Source organism: Anopheles nili, chromosome 2, assembly GCF_943737925.1.
Source record: "Anopheles nili chromosome 2, idAnoNiliSN_F5_01, whole genome shotgun sequence".
NCBI lineage: Eukaryota > Metazoa > Arthropoda > Insecta > Diptera > Culicidae > Anopheles > Anopheles nili.
Genome location: NC_071291.1, coordinates 5,815,723 through 5,838,279, shown reverse-complemented (window position 1 = coordinate 5,838,279; position 22,557 = coordinate 5,815,723). Strand labels below are relative to the sequence as shown.

The window sequence follows — 22,557 nt, the reverse complement described above, 5'->3', positions numbered from 1 at the left end:
GTTTGAAAGGAAAATGCAGTGATACACTTTCCGCTCGAAAAGAAAAGTTTGCGCGTCCGCATCTCAGTGCTAGCAGCAGGAAGCGTTGAAATCATTGAAGTGCGAAACAAAAGTAAGGGGAATAAATAGTAACAAGCAATTGAATGTGCCGTGTGCGGTAGCGTGCGTTTCCTAAGGTGTCTAGTGTGCTGCCGGGGAGCAGAAAATGATTGCATCAATCGATCGCTGATTGATCCAGACTTCGCCGCCCACATCGAACAAGCAGCAGCCAAATTCAACGAAAGTGTGCGGAGATTGGATTTACAAGCTTCCTGTCTATTCTGTGCCACCACCTGAGAAAGAAAACCTACACAGCTGCTAGGGTGGGCTACTCAGCCACGGATAGGTGGTGCATTGTCCAGGCGTATGCTAGTCGTAGCAATGGGCGGCAGCATGGCAGCACCGTCAAGGTCCGCCATCTTTTGGCTGGCGATTATGCTCTACCTGGGTGCAGCGCCGGCAAGATCGGCGGCACAGCAGAGTAAGTATCGGTGGATGTCAGGGTGTGGGTGGGCAACACTAAGCTGCTATTTAATGGCCCTCTAAACTGCGATCGGGATTTTCACGGGGAGGAGCCGTAAACTTTCCCGGGGGCTCAATGGTAGAGTTTTATAATTCCGGTCGGCATCGCTCTGGCGTCTAATTGCACCTATTGAATTTGGTGACGTTGGAGAAAGTCGCCGGCATGATCGAAAGGATTGGTTTCATTGTTTCAATGCTTTGGATCGTGCAATTTCAGTGACAACGAGGTTGTAACAGCCGAAGTACGGTTTTTGTACTGTTTTATTGTAAATGTTCTGCCGCTGGTGAGACTGGAAAATGTTCTGGGGGTGTTTGTTTGCGAATATTACTTGGTTCTTCTAGTTTTACTGTGATTACACATAAATACTTTCGATTTTTCATAAACACCAATATACCGCAAATGCTCAAATGGTTAACCGACACGAAACGAAAGTTCCCTTTCGTTACACAAACATCTACCGAATGGGTGCATACGAAGCGTCGCTATCATCGATCGAAACGTTAGCTAATGCGCTTGCATGATCTACCCCATATATCTACGATTTTCTTTCCGCCCGCAAACAGGCTAATAAAAGCTGAAATTAATTAACTTTTGATCCTGCTCGCTGTCTGACGATCGACGGCACAAGAGAAATGGATTAACCGATCTAATCGAAACCATTCGCTGGTGCCTTATATGTAACATCCATGTGTACGGTGGCTGTTTTGTTTTTCTTCAATGCATTGCGAAGCGGTGCAACAATTTATCCGATCATCTTCCTTGGAGCAGCTGCGGGCGGGATCTGGAACGATCGCCAGCGCTGACCGTTTCCGAAACATTGTTTTTCGTTCAGCTATTGCGTCACGGTTGAGGAAGGCGAATAAAAAGTGTTACCGGAACATCTTTCTTTTGCATAGCTCACCGTACAGACAATTTGCGGACGTTTTCGCGGGCTAGTTAGCTGCATTGTGCCGGTTTTAATAGATTCTCGCAGTCCCGAAACGTTCCAGTGAAGTTTCGTCGCTTTATCGCTCGTTGAAATCTTTCTCCATGCGGTAAACGTTTTGGAGAGCGTTTTGGAGAAAAAGCTCAGCTCTCAGGGCAGTACGCGGCCGTAGCACAACGTTTCTGATTGTGTTAGAGAACGAGAAAGCCTATCGATTCCCTGGTTTATTTTGTGTGCCGTTGACATGGCCTGTAGCATGTACGCATGCAGCGTTTTGTTCAAGTTATTGCTTGTTTGCTTCACGAGAACTACGTCGTGCTCAAATTCACCGCTTTGTCGTCGTCGTGAGAAGTGCACAAATTATGCAACAGTTCAACGTCTCTCCCTTGCATGGGCCAAACGGTGGCATGCAGGCAGTAACGATTTTTTGCCTACCTTCGTGACACTGTTTGTATGGAGGAGGGAGAAACAGCGTGAAAACCCAGTGGATTCGGTGTATCGAATCGTCAAATGGTGCTGTAGCAAAACGCATCCCAAGCGAGAGTGGTATGTACTAAAATGTACCCAAAAAGTAAATTGGCAAACGCAAATCGCCTTTCTAGGGAGATAGCAGCGCTTTCTTTGTTCGCTCCCAGCTGCGATGGATTGTGATTTCTCATCCATTTCTCTGGCTGCGTGTGGAGGAGTTGCGTTTGGAAATAAAATATTCAACACGGCGCGCATGCACCCCGAGCGAGTCGAGCAAGCGTGATCGTCGCTGGGAACGACGCATTCTACGTTCGCTGGCCCCGCTTTCCATCATTTACATTCGGTGGCTTTTTGGGCAGGTTGATGCACTGTACACAATGCGCTGTTTGTCTCTGGCGAGGAGGCTCGATATTGTGAACTCCCGACTGGTGGCGTCGATTTCATCAGATCAGGTGAATGCGAACGAATAATGTAGCAAGTATTCGTTTGCCTCGGTTTCTCCAATGGATTCCGTACGAGCGATCCCTGTTTGTGTTGCAACCGTGCCCTCGAAGCAGATCCCGTCGATCGACGAAGATCCACCAGGCTCGGCCTTTCGACAATCCTTTTTTTTCCCGCTCTCCTGCCTATCAATGGTGACGGTTTAGTGGGTGAGCGAATGCCACACGAAGGGTTGCAAGTGCATGACGCCGTAGCCGTCACCACACAATTATTCTCAGCGCAAGCACTGAACACCGAAACACGACATGATCTATCACGCATTTGCATTTGTGTGCCTTCGCGTTCCGTTCTTGGCTTTGCTGCCAGCTGGGCGCCCCTTTCGAGTGATGGCGGTGAGCAGATCCTCCGCGGACCGATTGTCTCCCTTGGCCGGAGACTGGTGGGCCTTACGGGCACCTCATTGTACTCGGTACCACTCCTCGTACCGTGCTCAAGTAGCTGTGCAACCGAATCGTGGCATGCTGCTTTTGCGCCAGTCTCGCTGGAGGTCACTGGTTTCCGTGGTGGCGTGGGGGTTACGAGGACGGGCTTCTCTAGCTAGAATGGAAGGCTCGGTTCTGCCAACATCACATGAAGGGGTTGGCCGGGTTTCCAAGGGAAACCGATCGCAACAATCGATCGGCCAAATATGGCGCCACGGATCGACGATCGTAGTTGGCTTCGTAGTTGGAATCTGTTTGGTAGAAGGGGGCACCTACGATCACTAAAGCGCTCGAGGAACTTTCAGCGGGACGACGAACGCGAGAACGCGAGTAATGAAAACCAAGAGCAAAAAAAAAAAAAACAACAACATTTACCACGCACTCGAGGCCAAACTCTTCCATCTGGGGGCGTTTGACCATCTTGGAGCACGTCGGCCCACCTCTCGGAAGCTTGAATCGCCAAGATCCCATTCTCGACACGTTCCCGTTACGTTTTCACCTCTCTGATGGCATCCCACCAACGCTCGTCCGATGGTTGGTTTTGTTTACCCATCGTTGGGGCGCTTTTAGCTCTTCCAGGTTGATGTCGATCACGTTCCAAAAGGCCCAGCAACATTTGGACGAGTACGAGCGCGTTAGCGCGCTTTACCGTCCAAAATGACACCAATGTGTTGGCCTCCTGGAGGCCAAATTAAGACGACCTCAAATTAAACCGACCGATCCTAACAAGCCCAGCTCGGAATTGCACTAGGGGTGCATTAGCATGCGCACGTTCGCTCCATCGCAGCCGCGCGAGAGAATACGCTGGCGTTGGTGTTGCGAAAACAGCATGCTGATCGTGCATTTCGGACTGGTTGGAAAATCAATTGCAGTGGCCTTTTTTGGCGGCCGTTTGGTTTGCTTTCTTTGACGAGGCACGACCCCGCACGGGGGACACGGCTTGCGGCATCAACCGTGCGAAGGTGAGAAATTTAAGTGATTTATCCTCCGTACGGTAGAGCAGTGAAATCTCGCTGCACGAAAGTTGGGGCTCACATGAAATCGAATAATCGCCATCATTTGCTGATGACGGTGCTCTAGATAATTAGTGGCAGGTGAAAATCGTCGCACTGGATGGAAATGTGCGTCCTCGTGATGGAAACTAGTTTGTGGTAAGTTTCTACCGACCGCTAGTACTGGTGAATGCGATCCACGGTCAAGTCAGGTAAATTTGGCGAAGGCGCGCATTATACCAATTTGCAGCTACATGAATTATTTCGCCGACATACCGACATAATGTCCGGTCAGTAGCAGTGAATCCTCAGCGATCGAGGCTCGACCTCGTCCTTGCTGGGCGATCAAATTGACGCCCGTTACACGCACCGATCAAAACAAGATCACCGGGAGAGTCGATCCGATGTCGGGTCCAATTAAACCACACCGTGATTAATCGTTTGCCCGTTCCGATCGGCAAGGATGGACGGTGGTTTCGGATCGTTCTGAAAATTCGCCACCAATGGGGTTGGCTTCTAATTGCGCCGAGCCGACAATGACGCGATACAAAGGAATAATGTGGCTGCCACTGTGAGAGGGTTGCCCGCAGATGAAGAAAAATCCCCAGCCGCACACACAAATCAGAACGCCTTATAGGAAATGGAATCTGAGGTGCGGATTGTCGGAGCGTGAGCGGTGTTTGGGGCGACCTCAATGCAAGAGCAGAGTGCGAACGGCCACGGAAACCGCGACGGCGCTAGTGACTGCGCCCTGAACAGTGGCGGCAAGCGACGAACCTGCGCTCCGGTGCGAGCAGGATGGCATCAGATTTGCTTTCGATTCTGCCACTACTGGTCGCTCAAGGTCTTCCACATGGAGGGGAACGTGTTTCGCCCCTTCAATCCCCCTTCACCCTCACCGCACCACCTGTTGGGACATGTTTTTCCTCCTTCGTGGGTAACTTGGAACTGGACCAAAGTTGACGTTCGCTTGTTCGTCGAGCTAGATGGTATGGTATGTTTTTTTTGCTACACTTCGTATTATTCGCGATAGGTTTCCACCGGTATCAGCTGCCGATTGGGGTTGCTGATATTGCAAAAGAAAAAAAAACACACTAAGAAAGCAAAGAGCTGGCTCGTTTCAGAGGCTCTTTTTATTCTCCCTCTCCTTGGGCGCCCAGTGAAATGAAGCCCTGGGAGCTGGGTTGGGCGAGAAAAATAAGCTGATAGCGAGTTCTGCGCAAGAACTGGCCCTTCTCTCCACCCGCACGCCATCTTCGGTGGGGTGAAGTGGCAATTCAATTCCAGCCAGCCGCTGCACCGGCCCGTTCGAGAAGGTCCGACCGAAAAGTAAGCGTAATAAAACCGAACCAGGTGAACTGGATAATGTCAGATGTGGTTTGGTGGCGAAATGCGTTTCTTCATGCCGGCATCGAGTGCGGGCAGCTAACCTGATCGAAAGGATGTTTATGCCAAAGTTCTTCTGCGCCGGCGTTCGGTTCAGGCGGTGTAGAATTACGAGTGCTATCAAATTTACGCCTGTTTTTATAGGAGTTTTATTGGCCGGGGATCAGTGTTGGGGAGAAGCATCACGAAGGAGTTTATGCATGAGGGAGAATACGACAAATTAATTTGGCTTCATCTCTGCTCCGAACAATGTGGGTAGGATAGCAACGCATTTTAAGCTGTGTAACATCTTGCATGAAGCAAAACACGAAACTCGGCGGTATATTTCTTTTGTTTCTACAGCGCAGCAGGTCGCTCGCAAAACTTGTCACAACATGGGGACGAAAAAAAGAAACAGATTGTATAATATGCTGAATTCCAGCCAAAAGCCAAACCGCGCGATTAGCGACGGGTTTACCTTCGAAACGGGTTTCTTGGCGGCTTTGTCAGGGCGCTGATATGATTAGCATACAACACACATTCGCGATCATGCACACAGACGCGATCGCGTCTATTCGGTTGGATGTTGGCTAAGGTTTTTTTTTCGTTCACCCATTTTCTAGATCAACTCGCTCGAACTAACCTTTTCTGTGCGCTTTGCCTATTTGGTGCTCCATCCAGATGAAAGGGAACGAATTCATAGGCAGGGAAAATTATCATGAATTTACCTGTCGAGTTGGGCTTGAAAGTGATACCCATTCGGTGAGCCGTTCCCTTCGCACGAAATCCAGCTACCGGGTGTGAAATTTGTGATTACCACCTTCAAGCCCTTCCGACAACCCACCAACCAACCGTAAAATTCACCCTTTGTGTGGTTGTGGTGGTGGTGGTGCTATGATTTTGTTCGATTTTCCACCCCTTCCAAGCACGGCGGCTCAGTTGGCTGTGGAGCATGACATTTAGTTTGACATTTCGACACTCATTAACGACGACGGTTGGCCAGGTGGTGAACGGCGTTGGAGGCTTTTGAGAGTCGCTCTTTTTCCTCTTGCCAGCCAAGTCTTTGATGCCAAGTGGGTGCCTCTCTTGGAACGATGCCGATCGACCAAAAGGTCAGGCAAGGGACGGTCGTTCTGAGTGAAGATCCGCAAGACGAAACGAGAGATGAAACCGCGTGTCTAACGCGCGATCAGTTGCTGATTGAGTGATCATCCGATCGCTCGATCAAGTGTCCGCGAATGCAGATAAGGGATGCCGCTTCGAACGCTTATGGTTTGGCGGGTTTACGAATTCGCGGACGATGCGATACTGAGAAAGAGAGAGAGAGAAATGAGAGAAGGAGAGTTCATTACAACCGTACCATCACGGCGTAATGTTACGCAATATTTGGCGAACGGTGTGTCGCAATTGCGCTGTGTTCGAGATCATTACTTTTTAATTGAAGTTCTTACACGGTTCCCCTCGGTGCGCTGCTAATGATGAAATATTTTAACCACATAACTAACCTACAAGCGTCAGAGCTGCGTTTCTTTTCCCTAATGAAAGCGAAGCTCTTCAATGTGCCGTAGCGATGGCTCAGAGTTGAACGTGCGAAATTGGATCGTACAGTGTAGCAGTAGAAAATACCTCCTGTCAGGAAGTTGTCCACTACCGGATGTCGCTGTCCTTGACCATGGTTTTCTTGAGAAACTTTTCTTCAATATTCACCTGATGGCGGTGGTTTTTTCCCCTTGAATGAACGCTCGCTTGGTCACCGTAATCGATGCCGATGGGGTCAACATGCTTATCAATGCCTCACGACCATGGCGCTGACGAGCAGCTCCTGGAAATGGTGCTGATGATTGCTGGTGAAATTTGTATCATTTCGCACTCGCAAAAGCATCCGATGAGTAACCCGGCCTGACGTTCTGAAGGACACCAACATCCAGGTCGGGTCAATCAACCGGCGTCCAGAGGTGCAAGGACATCGCTTGTGACGGAGGATAAGCACACGATTAGTCACGTCGGTTGGAAGGAGATCGAAATGACGTGAACGAAAGAATATGCTCACATCAGCATGAGTTACGGCGTGATGCAATCGAGCGCAGTTCCATTCCAAGCGCAGCTTGAAGATGCCACCTTGGCTGCGAGAGGCTTTCGCTGCACAATTCGCACATTTTCTCCCACTAGCTCGTGGAATTGCCACCCGTTTGGCACACATTGTGACGTAAATGGAGCGTGTAAAGTGCGCCTGCACGCATGGTGAGCCTGTGGAAAATTAATGCCTTCACTGCGGGAATGGGTAATGTGAAAAGAAGCTAAATCAACCGAGTTCGTCACTTTGCGTTTTATTGGCCGTTATTGCTTTCTATTACGCGGTCCTCGGGCGGGAGATTCACCTTCACTGTTCGATGAATAATTCTGCGCTTTTGTGGAATTTCACCGACGTTTTTTTTTTGTTTTCGTACACAATCTTACTGATAAGCGCATAACGCTCCAGCGGGCTGATATTTATTCAACGAACGAATCAACGCGGGATTGATTAATTAGAGAGTGCTGATGCTTCGGCTGCTTTGGTCCATTCTCGTTGATTAATGGTAGGGCCGTCCGTCTTCCAAAGTGGAAAGTGTTTCACTTACGCCCAGAATTTCCATATTTCGTGGCAGATTTAGTGCTTCACATTGCGCTTTTCGGCGTGCGAAGAACCTCAATCCATACTGTAGGTTGCGTATCACCGAGAGCGTCGTGAATATCAATCATCCATCCAACGACGACCCGACCCGGACCCCTCTAATTAGACACCGAAATTGATCGAATGCTCGGTGAATCGGCGCCGGTGCGTGACCGAATCGAGCGGGTGCACTTTCGCGACAAGTCATCCGGAGATGGATGGCGCATGCGAGAAAAGTTCACCGCTATCACCGCAGCGCCCAGACCGCAGAAGACGAACCTCGAACCGCGAACGAAACGTAACGTGAAATTGCATTTTCACTTTTAACCCGACGAAATTGTCGATTTTCTATCGGCGGAATTAATCGCAGCCAACGCACCCGCAAGCCGCAGGCCAGCAGGGTGCCACTTAGCCGGGTTTCCGGTGAAATTGGAGTCGATTCAATTATTGGCTATTATGATCGGGCAGCTTGCCGTTTTCTTTCCCTTCTTTGAGCGTGGTGGGGAAATTACCCGAAATAAAGCGACGCCGGCTGGTGCGGCTCGATGAAGTGAAATCGCTGCACGGTAGCCAAGGGACAATTGGGAAATTTTCCAGTATGGGCATTTTTCTTCTCGCGAGTAACGCAATCGGCGCGTCGCTTGTTCGCAAAAGCCTCACGGAGACGACTGCTCACCGAAACGCACCTCAGATGTGGTGCAGAGTGTTGAGTAAGAGACCTCAAACGTAACGTGTGAATTTGGTCGTTTAATGTCTCGACCAAAAAAAGAAAAAAAAAACCCCAAGCCGATAGCTCCGATCGGGTCGATTGGTGACGAATGGGAAAACGAGCTCGGGCTGGGGCATCGATGCGGAAAATTGATCGCAATAAATTAAATTAATCTGGAACGGTGCGTAGATAAATATTGGCTAAATTTTCCCGTTCCACCGGTGCGTTGGAGTCGTGTTTTAGCTAGCAAAAGGGAGGAAGAGCCACAGAGGGAGTACCTCAAACAATGCCGCCGAAATTGCTCCCCGTTATAGTTGCAATCGCGGAATAAAAATAACAACGAAACGGTCCTTTCGTTTTATGGGCGCAATTCTCGCTTCACGCGCGTTGAAATCTTTTGAGCGAAAGCGACGAATTTCTCGCCAGTTGTATGGTTGAAAATGTTTAAAAGGCCGCTTAATTCTGGCGCAATTATTGCGAAATTAAGTGCGGCGTACCTTTCCGCAGCCAGCGATGGGTCGGATCGTTGTCACGCGTCACTTCAGAGCCTTCGGATGGAGGCTATTTGTAGATGAATTATGTCCACATCTATCGTTGCAATTTAGCTTCAAATTTGGAATCTGTTTCGATTTTTAATTAGTGATTTCCAACGAGTTTGTTGTGGCTTCACTATTTTTCAATAGTATTATTACAAGAGGTGCTACAGAAACAGATCTCCTGCCAATGTATTCAAAACGAAGCTTAGGATCCAAAGGTTGAGGTTAGGAACATGTTTCTAATGTCTGTCCCGTGGTGTCGATGGGACGCAACATTCCACAGGTGGCTTTGAAGTGGGGAGAATAGCGACATAATAAGGCTCGCTCGCGATCATGTAAGCGTGTTAGTGGTGGAATGACAATATATGTAAATATGAAAAATGATGTTAGCCGCGCGCGGTGGAATAATCGATGCCATCAATGAGCCATCAATCCGGCCGGTTTCAATCACATCCGGTTTGAAGTGAGATGAGATGAGCGAAAGAGAGTTTTCCCCGGTGCATCCGGGTGTGGTGGTTGGGGAGCTGTGAACAAATGGGCCACCGATGGGTGCTTCATCAGTCATACCGTTTTTGAATACAACCGTCATTAACGTCATCCGTTCGTCTGCATAGACTGCTGGTGGGGCTTTGATTGCCCGCCGCTTTGATGAGAATGAATTCCAGCGGCTTGTGAGCGCAATTGCAAGCCGCATGAAGGCTATTCCCGCCAGCTCATCTCGCATGCAACGAGCCTTGAACAATGCGCCATTCGGACACTGGTATGGTTGAAAAGAACGGACGGACCACCCAGTCGAAGGCACACGAAATGCACCTACTCGCGCGGCTCGCACACAAATTAACAATGAGTGCATTAAAATAATAAGCTCTCCATCAAGCCGGCCCCGAAATGGGACATTAAGCCAAACCACCCACTGTATGACCGACACCCGGGTGCTTAATTATACATTCCATATTTACCCAATTAACGGGCAGATCGCCATCGCGTGGTTTATCATCTAAACAATTCAGCACTCAAGTCTGTGCTCTCTCCTAAGCTAAGGCACCTGTTTCTGGTTGCTGTGAGGCGCACTTTCGTGAGGTCGCTTGTTTGATCTTTCACCAGGTGCGGACGCGCTCTTATGTCATCTTCGTCCCAGTGAACGTCCAAAAATGTGCGCTTCCGTCCGTTGGACTGGTGTCGTTTGTCCCGTAAAGCTTTCTAATCGGCCAGCATCACCACGCAGTGTGGAATTCGACCGACTCAACGCTATCCCAAGCAAGCGCGGCGCGATCTTGAAGTGCCGAAAAAACAAGCGCACATCCTTCTGCATGACACAAAGGTCGCCCGGTCGTTCGGGTGGAGCTCCGGCGAAAGTCGAAAGACTTTCTTCTGCCGTCACAACACCGATTATGCGGCAACCCGCGGGGATGCTTACGCAATGTCCCGGATCGCGCATAATCGATGAGAGGTGCGAGACAGCAGGCGAATGACATTTCTGCCGCACCGTCATTAGCATGTCGCCGGGCTCGCGCCGGAAACGGTTCACGTCGTCGGGTGACAGGATGTTAACAGCGTTAGCGGCCCATCCATCTCGGGCAGAGCGAAGAGAAAAGCAAACAGCAAAGGCTGACCGGTTGAATGGGCGATCGTTTAATTTAAAAAACCAACGCTCCGCCACCGATAACGATCCATAATCTGTGCGCTCGGTGTGGTTGGGAGTGGAATTTCGAGCGAGAAAACAAAACCACGAGCAGAAAAGCAGGACGGTCCCGGCAGCTGACCTGTGCGAACCGGTTTGATAATGGCGTGGCGTGTTTCGGGCTAGCCAAACGCGGAAGTATGGCTTCAGTTCGTTCCCAGGCCCAGGCCCTGGACCAGGCGTATGAATATGCAACATTGGCACACCCTTGTCGCGGTTGCTGGGTGGACGATTTTTATTTCCTCGCCGGTGGCTGCTTCCAGGCGGATCTGCTGGCCATCTTGCTGTCGCGGTTTAAGCCGACAAGGGAGAAATTTTAATTTCGGCTTTCGTAACCACCGATCCCTCGCATTGACACCATCGTCGTCCTCTGTGATGTGGTGTAATCAATCTTCGTCAAAGCGCTTGGTCTAAAAACGGTCGCCAAAATGCGCGTGACCTCTCACGGCACAATGCCTACGCTGAGGTTCTGACACGGGGCTGCCGAAAACGGGCGTGGATTTCGTCACGCGGCCACGGACACTTCCGCCGGAGGCTGCGCATTTAGCGATCGGTGGCCCGATCAACCAACCCAACCGTGACCGATTCTCTCACCATTCATGAGATCACTTCTAATAAGCCGTAACCGGGCAAGGTTTTTCTTCACCGCGCGTGTGTCCCACCTTAATGTGGCGTCGTTTAGTGCGGATTTTGTGCGAACTGCCCACCAAAAGGCCGTAAAAATCGTTCTGTCTTTTCATCCGCTGGGTTGGGTCTGGGAGGTCCTCAGAATGGCGAACGGATGGAGTTTTTTGTTGCATCTTCTGTTGGTTCACACCACCGAAAACAATTTGGGTGTGCAGACACACTTTGGAATGTCAGAGGTCACGCGGCTGGTCTCGGAGTTGCGTGGAGTTCTGCTGTTGTGACCAAAAATGGATAAATGGTCCCATGTAGGGGCACAGAACACGCGATGATGCCAACTGCGCCAGTGCAGGCGTGCCGTTGCAAAATCGGATGAGTAATTGCTGCTTGCCAAACGTCGTTTCGATCATCGATCGTCGTCGAGAGCGCATCCTTCAATCGCTACCGGGAGTGAATCATCCACCATTGCAACAAATTGTCATCGAGTAGCGCTAGAATCGCTTCACAAACGCTTCGAATGCATCCGCTTTGGAGACACTCGCAGCGATGGAGACCCGGTTTAGTAGGTGAAGGCTCCAGTGACTAAGTGGAGGCTGCGCACTTGAAGCTCCGCTGAAACCACTCGCGATCGGTTCCCCAACTGAATCACACTGAAACTATCAATTCCACCAGTATTTGCCAATTAATTTCGCGTGGGCAAGAAATTAGCAACAATGCAGCTCAATGTTCATCTAAACCGCTCTGCAACGGCCGTGCGCTTCTGCCTTTAAACACGGTGTTTATTTCCTCAAGACGGGGTCAGGTCCATGGAGGTCTATGGTTAGCGCATATTTCCATCGAGGCTTCGAGGCTCAACGCTACGCACCCAAATTGCGAGATTGGCGGTCATTTCGATGCCATGACTTTGATCCTAAGTCGAACCGAATTCAAGCCGCTCCTAGCGTCCTTCGGTTTGGCTAAAGCAGGAGATTAGCCTTTTGGCAGCAGCCTCTACGGTGGATGGAGACTTGCTAGCGATCGAGTGAAGTATGGCTGCTTTGTGCATGCTTTTTACTCGCTGTCGGAATTTCGAAGGGCTCTTTAGGAGCTTTCGTCACCGCCCTTTCAAGAACCGGAACTTTTACTCACGGATTTGTGCGTGTCGGACGCATGAACCAAAACAAAAAAGAAACAAAATGAAAACTCCCTTAGATCGACATCACCCCAACACACATAGACGGTTGCTGAAGCTGAAAACGCGAAAAGGGCATTCCGGACAATTGACAATGCACAATGGCAGCCAGCGGAAAACAAAACTAAATCGCTTAGCCATGCCCCGGTGGCTTGTGGGCTGGCAGTGGCGTGAAAATTGTGCCCATTTTCCAGCCCAACTCGCCCTGGGCTCGTTGGGCATTTTCTCATGCTCTTTATTTAGTAACCTTCGTCGCCCTACGAAGCTCGTGGTCGTTGAAGTCGTATGCAAAGGGAGCGAATTGCGCCGCCCTGTGGGAGGGTGTTCAAAAATAAACGTCTTGGTTGTGCGAATTTTCGGTGACCAGCCGGTGGTGGGATTTATTGGAGCGTTTGGTGGCACCTGTTCGCACATTTATTCGCGCCCTGTGCGTTTAGTTTTCGGTCTTAGATCAGCACCGCCGCATGCATTTTCATTTTCTCACACCGACCGGCGCTCCTGCTCGGTCGGCGCGAATTTTATGTAATTTCCCAACGAGCTCGCCGCCGCGGAAGGCGGCCAGTTTGACATGCGCACTTGTCGCTTCGACGGTGGCCATTGTTCGCTAAAATGTGCTCATTCCCAGGCGGCGAGCAGGAAGGTTCAGTACCCGTGGGGGGGTTGGGTTGCACAACGCCACCAAGCGGGCATTAATTAGCTACCGTTTCGTCGCGGTATTGGCGATGGTCATCGGCAGACGACGACGAGAGGGAGTGAAGCATAAAAAAAAGGCAACCCACAACCCCAAATTGCACCCGGGCCGTTTGTGTGGTCTTCGTCGAAATGCCAAAACCCCTTCGCATTCCTTCTAATTTATTTGCGTGCCCATAAGCGCTTTCTTTTGGCGGAGCTAGCCGTTGTTGTTTTTTTGTTCAACCCCCGGTCTGATCGATAAAATCAAGCCACGATCGGAAAGAAAATAAAGCGTCGCCCGCGCCATCGATGGTGGCTAATTTAGAAAGTAAAGCTTGCCGCCATTGCGAATGCGTGGGCCCCTTAGGGATGGTTCGGGTGGTGCTTTCGTAACTGGCGGCTTTCGTAATGGCGGCGGTTGAATCGATTCGAAACAAACGCTACGGCACACAGACACACATACACACACGTGTGAGGGGCCGCCCGATTTTATTACATTACACGCCGCAGAACCAATAAAGCCGATCATTAGCCGGCTGTGTCGGGCGGGAAAATCGGGAAATTCGTCCAGCGTTGCTTCCTGTCTCGCTGGTGGAGTCGAGAAAAGTGAAGAAAAACAAAAACAACTAACCACCTGGCTCCGGTCCGAGCCAAACAATTGAGTCCAACCAACCGGAGGGGGGAAGGTATAGCTGGGATAAAGAAATGGAGAGGGAAAATGCCATGAAAATAGAAAATCACCATCGCGCAAGTCACGCGGGGCAGGCATGAAAGTAGGAGCAGGAAAAGGAAAACGTTCATTATTATTATTTCTGTCTCTCGAAGGGTCCCGAGAGGCAAGATCGATGGAATGTGAAGCGATCGTTGGCGTTCGAAGTGATCGGTAATGAAATCAGCATAAAGCAGCTTGCTGGGATGCTGCAATGGCGAAACCGACATGTAACAAATGTTGTCACGCGTAGATTCGATTTTTCGCTGACCGGAGCCGGACTTACGGGAAGAAAATGAAAGTAACAACGTGAAAGACGTGGCAGAGCTTAGAAAGGGTCCCTCAATGATGAATGGTCGATCCCGAGAGGCACTTTTTTTTTTTGCACCGAAGGCTACGAACGTCACTCATCTGACGTGCTGCATAATTGCATCAGAACCAGCGATGGGGTTCAATGTCGCTGTCCCGTGGCGATTTACGGACGCTGGGACAACGATGGAGGCCGCTTCCCGACGATCGGAATGCCGTATGTGCCGGCTTATTTATTATTATTGGCATTATTTATGATAAACTGGCTGCGGGGCGCGATCCTCTTAGCGGATGGGCTCAGCTGCGAGCGAGGAATCCGCCCAGGCATCTGCACTGCCTTTGAAGAACGCTTACGTTGAGCCTTCACGCCCATGCAGAGTGTGTCCTGGAACCCATACGGGACCTGGCCCACGCCTTGTTGTAATCGCAACCCGGTTATGGTTATTGCTCGAGCCACAGAATGCATGTCGCATCCCGCGGATTAATGGCGGGATTAGAATTCGAGCCACCCTGGTCCTTAAGGGCGCTATACGTATACTGCGTGGAAATTTATGACACTACTCTCGGTATGCTATCGTGGGTTTATTTTCGCTTATCGCACCGTTGCAGCGTAATTGTTTTGAGACCGAGGCTTGTAAGCGTTTCGGAGAAATCGGCAATCAACCATCGGTCGGTCGGTTGCGGTCATGCTGGTGGATGGTGGAAAATTACTCACCCCGAAGTGCAAGGCTAGCCTTGACCAAAGCACTCGAAGGCATTCAGTTCCAGCAGCCGCCAGTTATTTGCCTCTCATTTGTGGCCACCGAGCAATTCTGTCGGTTTGAAACTTCACTTTCATCGCTCCGTTGGGAACCATCGACTCTCGTCATCTCGTCATCACTGCCAAGGTGAAGCGACTCGAAAATCGATTACATGACCATGGCGCACGAGTACGCGGCTCTCGAATTTCAAACAGCCACCGAAGGTCCAACCAGACCAGCGTCACGGAGTGTCGATCGGAATTTTTCCCGGCCGAAAATTTTCCCGCCACGCTCCATCGAACCGGTGGCCGCGACCGGAAGATTCCGGGGGTGCGATTTTCTCCCCTCGAACGCACATTAATGCGTGTGATTTTTTTAAGTTTTACGTCTTCGAAGGTGTCGAAGGCGATCGAAGGCCACTGCCGGTTTCCTTCTAACGCGCTGCTAGCGGCAATTTTCATCCGAATTTTGCCGCCGGCCATCACATCGAAGGCTGACGCTCGAAATGACGCTCGAAATGATTCGAAAAACGGAAAATTGATTCGTACTTGACAATTCGGCGTCCGCGCCGTTAATGTGCCGCATTAAGAACAACAGTCCGCTGCGCACCCTTGATGGGAAGGTAATTGTCGCCTGCGATCTGGTTTCGAGCCCGCTGCTTTTCCTTCCTAAATTATGAGCCCGAAGCCTTGGCCACCGTCACCCAACATGCCTCGGGGCATTCGGTGCAGTCTTGACTCGACTCCTTCCAGAGATTTCTTCATGATCTCACCCTCGTTGAGGGCTAACGTATTCCACTCGCCATTCGAGCAGATCAGAACGCGCGCGAAGGAACGCCAAGCTGGTGCTCGAGATTAAGGTCAAGGCACTTCGCCAGGCCATATGAGGGCCCTTTTGCGTACATCCGGGACGCTCGGGCGCGTATGCGTTCACCCACGTAAAAAAAAAAACAACATGGCCCGCAAGTGCGCCGAGAATGCGTGAGGGACGACCTTAATCGTCATGTAAACGATCGCCCAGAAGCGACCCGACCTGGAGCCGGAATTCACGCAGTGGTTGGTCGGGTTGCCTGTCGATATGCCTTCTCACGACGCCAACCACGCCGAGAACGCGGCAACATCGTGGAGTTCTTTGTGCTGTGTCGATGACGGGCGCTTCGGAGCATCGAAAGCGAAGAAGTCAGCGATGAGTCATTGGAAATTTGTTTCTCTCCAGTGCTTCAGGGATCACAACACCCCCGGCAACATGTGCCTCTTTCGGGGTGTGAACGAACTCGCCGGGGCGTTATAAGATCGAACGTGACCCGGGATCGCTGGACTCGGGCGCGTTTTTCCCGGAATTGCCGACGCACGATTAGAATGCCTTATGTCTTGGCGACCCGCGGCTCGACCAGCAGCATGAATGGATAATTAATTCCTCCCCGAGTCCGAGCTCCGTGGATGCGTTTTTACTTGACAAAGTGCGCGAAAGGGCCTGCCATTGCGGAAGCGAAATGCGCGAGTCGTTTGCGCACATATTCTAGAGCTAGGCTGGCGCGGATCGAAAGACTCGAGCCCAACCGGGACACCTAAGGGTGCATCGATCCCGTGAGCAACCCCCACGCACCCGGGCGCATAAAAACGAGCAGTCCGGTCCGGCGACTGAAATGGTGGCTTGAAAAATTGCCCTCCTCGTCGGACGTTTTGATACGCGCGTTTCACTACATCAAGTCTGAGCTCGCCGTTTGTCGCCGGTTTTTTTTTGCGCAATTTTGCCCGCCCCTTCGCCGGCAGGGCCCAAAGTTCGCGGAATGTGGAGCCGTTCGCGTTGCGCGGGACATGGGAAAGTTGCAACATGGGTGCGCAATAAGAGCAAGCAACCAAGAAGCAAAATAAACGGACAGTCACATGGCCATAAAGCTGGCATCGAGCCGCTGCCAGAAAGGGCTCGTTTTTTTTTGTATGTGTCTCCGGATCGCAAACGATCGTTTCTCCACGCAGTCCATGCGCGTGAATAGTGGTGCCATTAAAAATGAAGGAAAATAAAAGCCTTACGCACCTGATCGGTGCCCGAGGGTGGTTGATTTATTTGGGCATTATTACTCACCTTTGATTCAGACTTGCGACTCCCCAAACCGATCAAATGCATCGAAGTGCAGCCTCCTCGATTGGGGCTGTGCTCCCACGGAGTTTGTGCGTGTAGAGCGGCGCCAAAAGGGAAAACAAAACTCTTCATTCTTCAGCCCTTCGGCACTCGTTGCGATCGCCAAGAAGCCGCTCTTACCGATGACAGTGGCCCCGGAGGTTTTTGGATGGAAGCCAAAACACAATAATCTGACATTGAACCACCAGGCCGTGGGCTTTTTTACGTCGAGAGCCATCGGCCGCGAAGCTTTTGGGTTTAATGGGTGCCATTGCGATGGTGTGTGGGAAAACGAGTTTCCCAACGAGTGCTCGCGTTTCGATGCATAATTCGTGCCAATGAAACCCCGAGCCACGGGTTTCGGGGATGCAGTGTCAAAGAACTAATGTTCCAGCTGCGTTTTGTTTGCTGCAACCCACCGGATGGATCGAGCTTTTCGCCAGGATCGTGCGCCATTTTTACGATCGACCACCGTAAAGTGTTCACATTCGGTGCGTGTGTGTTTTTCGGTGCTCGCCATTACATTGTCGGTGGCTTCACATAACTTCAAAGGTATCGCGACCGTACGTGGCCGTTGCGTAAGTCGGGGCATAAACCGGGCAAACGTTTATGGTTCCTATTGCGGCAGCCATCCCTCTAACAGTACAGTTACGATGCCATAAAACCTGCACAGCCAGCCAGGGAAATGGGAAAGCGGCAGTGAAAAGCAAGCCACCGTGTTGGGGGTGAAATTAATAAACCTCTCGAGCTAACGTTGTGGTTTTTTGTGTCTCTCGTCTCGCAGGCAACAATTTCTATTTCGCGCAATCGCAGGGCCGATTTGTGCCATCCTTCGAGAACCCCCGGAACGGATTCTTCCCGTCGGCGCTCCAACGTCAGCAGCCTCCACCAGATTCCTACCAGGAGCAGACGCTCTTCGTCAATAGCAACAACGTGGACCGTGGCGCAGGCAACGGCAACGATGGAGCTGGTTCGCGCGGCATCACGCCTTCTTACTATCAGTTCACCTACACGGTAAGTACCGGACCCAGAGGTCAAGGATCAGGCACGCGAATCTCCCATACTCGAAATTCAGTGCTCTCGAGTACGAGTGCAGAATGATCGTTTGCTTCTCCATAGCAGTAGTAGTAGTGGCCTGAGTGGCCGTTTAGTGCTACTTTTTCCATCTGTAGACTTAACAACTCCCAATCCAGCAACTCCCCACGGCACTCTGCTGCAGCATGGGGACACGTTACGACACGAAGGCGTGATGGCGTACCGAATTTCGCGCGATAAAAAGTGAAAGAAAGATGGCGACCTTGTCACACATTTCCTAATAGGGGCCCGAACAGATGCAATGAACTTGCCGGTCCGTTTGCACTGTTGCACAATGTTTGGTGAGGGCTCGGACTCGAGTTCGGCCATTTTATCGAGCAGCGGGTGGATGTCTCAGTTGGGTGGATGTTAATCGACTGTGGAGAATGTGTGGAGTGAGTTGAAACCCCGCCGCCGGTTGGTGGTGCATGGAAATCGGTCGAACCAGCCTTTTTTTTCCAGGACACACTGTTCGCTCGTTAATGGAGTCGAGCGACCTCAATTGATTGTTTGCTCAAAATCTAAGTGCTAAAGACAGAGCGAAACGGTGTGGTGACTCAAAAAAAACAAACAAGCAAGCTTTGGGCTGAAAAATGTTCGCACATTGGCGAGAATCGTATTAGAGCGCAATGAAATACGATCGTATTTGTTCTAACACGTCTGTTTGAAAGAAAAGTAAAGAGCGCAAATTGTTAATGTGCAATTCAATGGCATTGAATAGATGTTCCGCTTTAATGCACCGTGTTGCTGGTGGCCATCATTAGTGTAATCATGGCCAAACGATCGCATTTTCGGGCGGTAAATGTCAATCCAAGGCGCTCCCAGGCACTCGTACACGCCCGTGAGCTCGTCTTGATCTTGACCAATTAAAGAATACAGGCTCACACCGTTGCGTGGGCCGTCGAGTTTGAGTGAGAAATAAAACAAATCGAAAAGCGAGTTAATGATCCTCTGGCTTCGCTTTGGAGTCCCCCAAACTGGGCTCGTTAATTCGACCAAATCCAAACGGCGCCCGTTGACCACGCCGTCGTGGCATTCGCCTCGAATTGGAGGTTAATTTCTAGGGGCTGCCGAAATGCGCGAAAAAAAAGGCAGCTAAAAATACCAAACTCTAACAAAGCACCATCAGAAACAATCAGAAGCAAAACAAGAAAGGTCGGTCATCGACACCGAGTTGCGGGCTGGCATTATGGTGGTTGATGGAACACCCTTCGCGCCTTGTTCGCGCCTTATCGCGCACTCACCGGGGGCGATTTGATGGTATTTTTTGTTGCTGTCCGCGATTTAAAGCCACTTGTGGCTTGGAGCATCATGGCGGCTCCCGAACGCGATGGCGATGGTTGAACACATCATCTCATGGACGGTGGCGTGTTGTTTCGTGCCGTTTTGCGGCTGAAGTTCGACGATATGCACGGTGGAAGCGGGATTATGATCTTCTTTTTCATTTGCCTTGCTTTGGCATCCAGCGCTACAGTGAAGACAATATCTGTAAGCCACGTCGATCGATTGCCATTAGGTGAGCGGTTGTTGGAACGTGGAATGATCTGATAAGCCTACATTTAGGTCTTAAAAGGGTTTCATCTTGCATCTGTGAATCAATAATAAATTGATTTGTTTAGGAGTTTGTGAAAAAAACGCTTCTCTAACATTTCGGTTGCATTTTTGTCTTTTTTACAACGCTTCGCTGTCGATGTAGACTATATCTGCGTGCAGGGTGAAGAAACAATACGAAAATAAAAGAGCTTGTGTTAGTTTGCTGTTGATCGTACCCACCCTGCAACGATTCACACCTGCTGCATCCGCAGCGTCTGAGCACGCGAGCTCCCGTCGTGGCGCAGTTGAGGGCTCTTCTTATTGCCTTTCTATCGCTTCAATACCGCCGCCACCATTGAATAGATGCTAGTGCATTCCCGCTTTATGGCGGTAGCTTGGAGATCGGTGGGGCGATCGATGAATAGGAAAATTGCTGACTCTCTCGCTGATGGTGGCCGTTGAACTTTGGCGTTGCATGCCATCACCACACCAGCAGTTCCGTCCACACCTTCCGTCCAATGTACCGCGATCGCGAGGCTGTTGGGCAGATGCGGTTCATCTTCTGTTTCGATTCAGCAACGATTTATCATTACACTCGCGGAAGGGCGAACTCTAGTGTGGCGGTTTCATTTTTATCTTCTTCTCCAACTCCCCGACCAACAAAGGGACGTTAGGTTCCTAATGGCTGGCCAGCGCGCTAGGTGACCTTCGAAGGCCTCAGGTGAGGTTTCCGTCCATTTGTGGTTGGATGGCTGTGGTAGGGTTTGCCATTCGTAACAGCAAGGACCCCAAGAGTCGTTGATCTCAAGGGGCAGTTGTGGTCGAAGTAAGAGAAGGATTTATTGTTTTACCATCGAAATCTTCGCGACGTGTAATTCAACCACCTTTGGGAGGCATAAACCGTCAACTGGCCGGTGTTACGTCAACGTCGAACACAGGCTGTTGCTATCGACATCTCACTCTCAATTTTCGATCACCCGACCGGATCTTGGAACCATCTGCTCGTGATCTTCGAAGCTCATCCACCTAGCGGTAGAATGAAAGTGAAATCTTGCGCTTCGTACGCAACGTAGATGCCCAGTTTCCCTCGTGAGGCTCGTGCAAGTCATGGTGGCGATCGGATCGTAAGCACTCAAAAGCATTAGATCGGTGCGATCGCACGCGAGAAGCGTATAATCATCGCGCCACGGTTTGATGCTGACGGTGTGAAGCGCGCTCAGGCGAAACAAACGTCAGCTCGAGCGCTAATTATAAACCGCCGCATTCCGTACTACCGATACCGTTATCTATGCGTCACATCGTGAGGACGTCCGTTGCTGATCGAGCCGGCTAAGGGAGGGATGACGATCAGATATATTGGAAAGATGTTAGACGCGTCTTGAGAACGTTGTATACCTCTAAATGAGCACTGTGGGACTTGCGCAATCCCTCAGAATGGGTCGTGAAACAAAGAGTTTTTGCGGTTGGTGGATGATGGCATTAACCCCACGAGAATGGACGACTGTTGAACTGACATTAGGTGAATGAGGTATGAGAAATGTATTGTTTGGAGATGTCTCTTTTGAGCGATGATTTATGTGGTTCCATATTTGATACTGCAGTACCATCGCAAAGCGCATTTGAATTCTGCGCTATTATTTTTTCCTTCTTCCTTTTCCACCCAAAGATCTCTCTGTTTTGAGGAAAAAAGAGAAACAACAGCTCTCCGTACCCAGCATGTGCAGCTATTGGATCGCTTTCTCGCGGCCATCGCGTATGGAAATGTGCGTCCGGAATTTCACTCGCTCGCCCACCAACCACCCACGAGTGCTCCGATTCGGAATGGAAATTTGCCTCAATTTCGCTATGAAAATCGCCCCCCGGTAGGGCCGACAATTTTCCCTCGCAGAAAGCAGAAATGGTGCGCCGTCTTCCGCAACCGGGCGCACCTTTCGCCGCAGCTCTTGGTTTGTGCACGATAAGGAACAGCGGCCAATGGAAGGTGTTTACTTTTTTCCGCCTCGATGCGTCCGTGCGCCGGTGTCGCTCAATTATCTTAACGTGCGCCGTCCGCTCTCGGTGGAGGTTTTTCCGCGAAAGCACACCGGGAAGGTGCAAAAACTCGTTTCCGCGGGACATCCAGCGTGCAACCGAAGGAAAGTCATCCACCGACGCTAGCCTGAGCCGTGTGCATCCGATTCGCCCACTCGCCGATAGGGGGCGCTGCGTGGAAGCTGCAGGAACTTTCTTCTGATCGACTGATCGAGTCGCTCCGCGGATTCGGTTTCGCTCTCTCCCACGAAATCCGCATAGCGCACACGTTTCGCCCTCGCTGGCGACCGGATCCTTGTTTGATGGCATAGCAAAGATTTCTGCAATTTCTAGCGCTCTGTGGACTATTTTTCAGGCCAAGCAATTAGGTGCAGTTTTCACGCGCACGTACCACAGCTGGCGTAGAGAAATTGCACCCGTGAGGTGGTTGCTTCCTGTGGCACGGATACTGCAAGTTGTCGGTTGAGATAGGTAATTTGTTTCTCTCATCATTACGGTAGAGTTGGTTGGATTTGTACACGTGTTTTCATGCTCGGTGGAGTATTTGAAATCGCACTGATCGGTCCAGAGTCGGTGAAGGTCCGGCTGTAGGAAAGTGGTCGACGAAGGCCTCAATTGTGTAGCAGGGAGCAATTTGCCTGTACTTCCCAGATCATGGCTATCTCTGATAGGCTAGTCGAAGGGTTATGAAAAATGGCTTCAACGCAAGAGAAAAATGAAGGCTTGTACAAGTGTCGTTAATTCAGATTTTAAGAAAAATAT

At 50.6% G+C, this 22,557-nt stretch overlaps 1 protein-coding gene across 1 annotated transcript in view; it reads left to right on the top strand.

The window, feature by feature from the left end:
* The first annotated feature begins 420 nt into the window (after window positions 1-420).
* LOC128732012 (serine-rich adhesin for platelets) overlaps window positions 421-22,557 on the top strand; it is a 35,320-nt gene continuing 13,183 nt past the window's right edge. Inside the window, exons 1-2 of the mRNA XM_053825170.1 lie at window positions 421-520; window positions 17,942-18,171. Coding sequence (XP_053681145.1) covers window positions 421-520; window positions 17,942-18,171 — 330 coding nt within the window. The remainder of the gene's footprint in view (window positions 521-17,941; window positions 18,172-22,557) is intronic.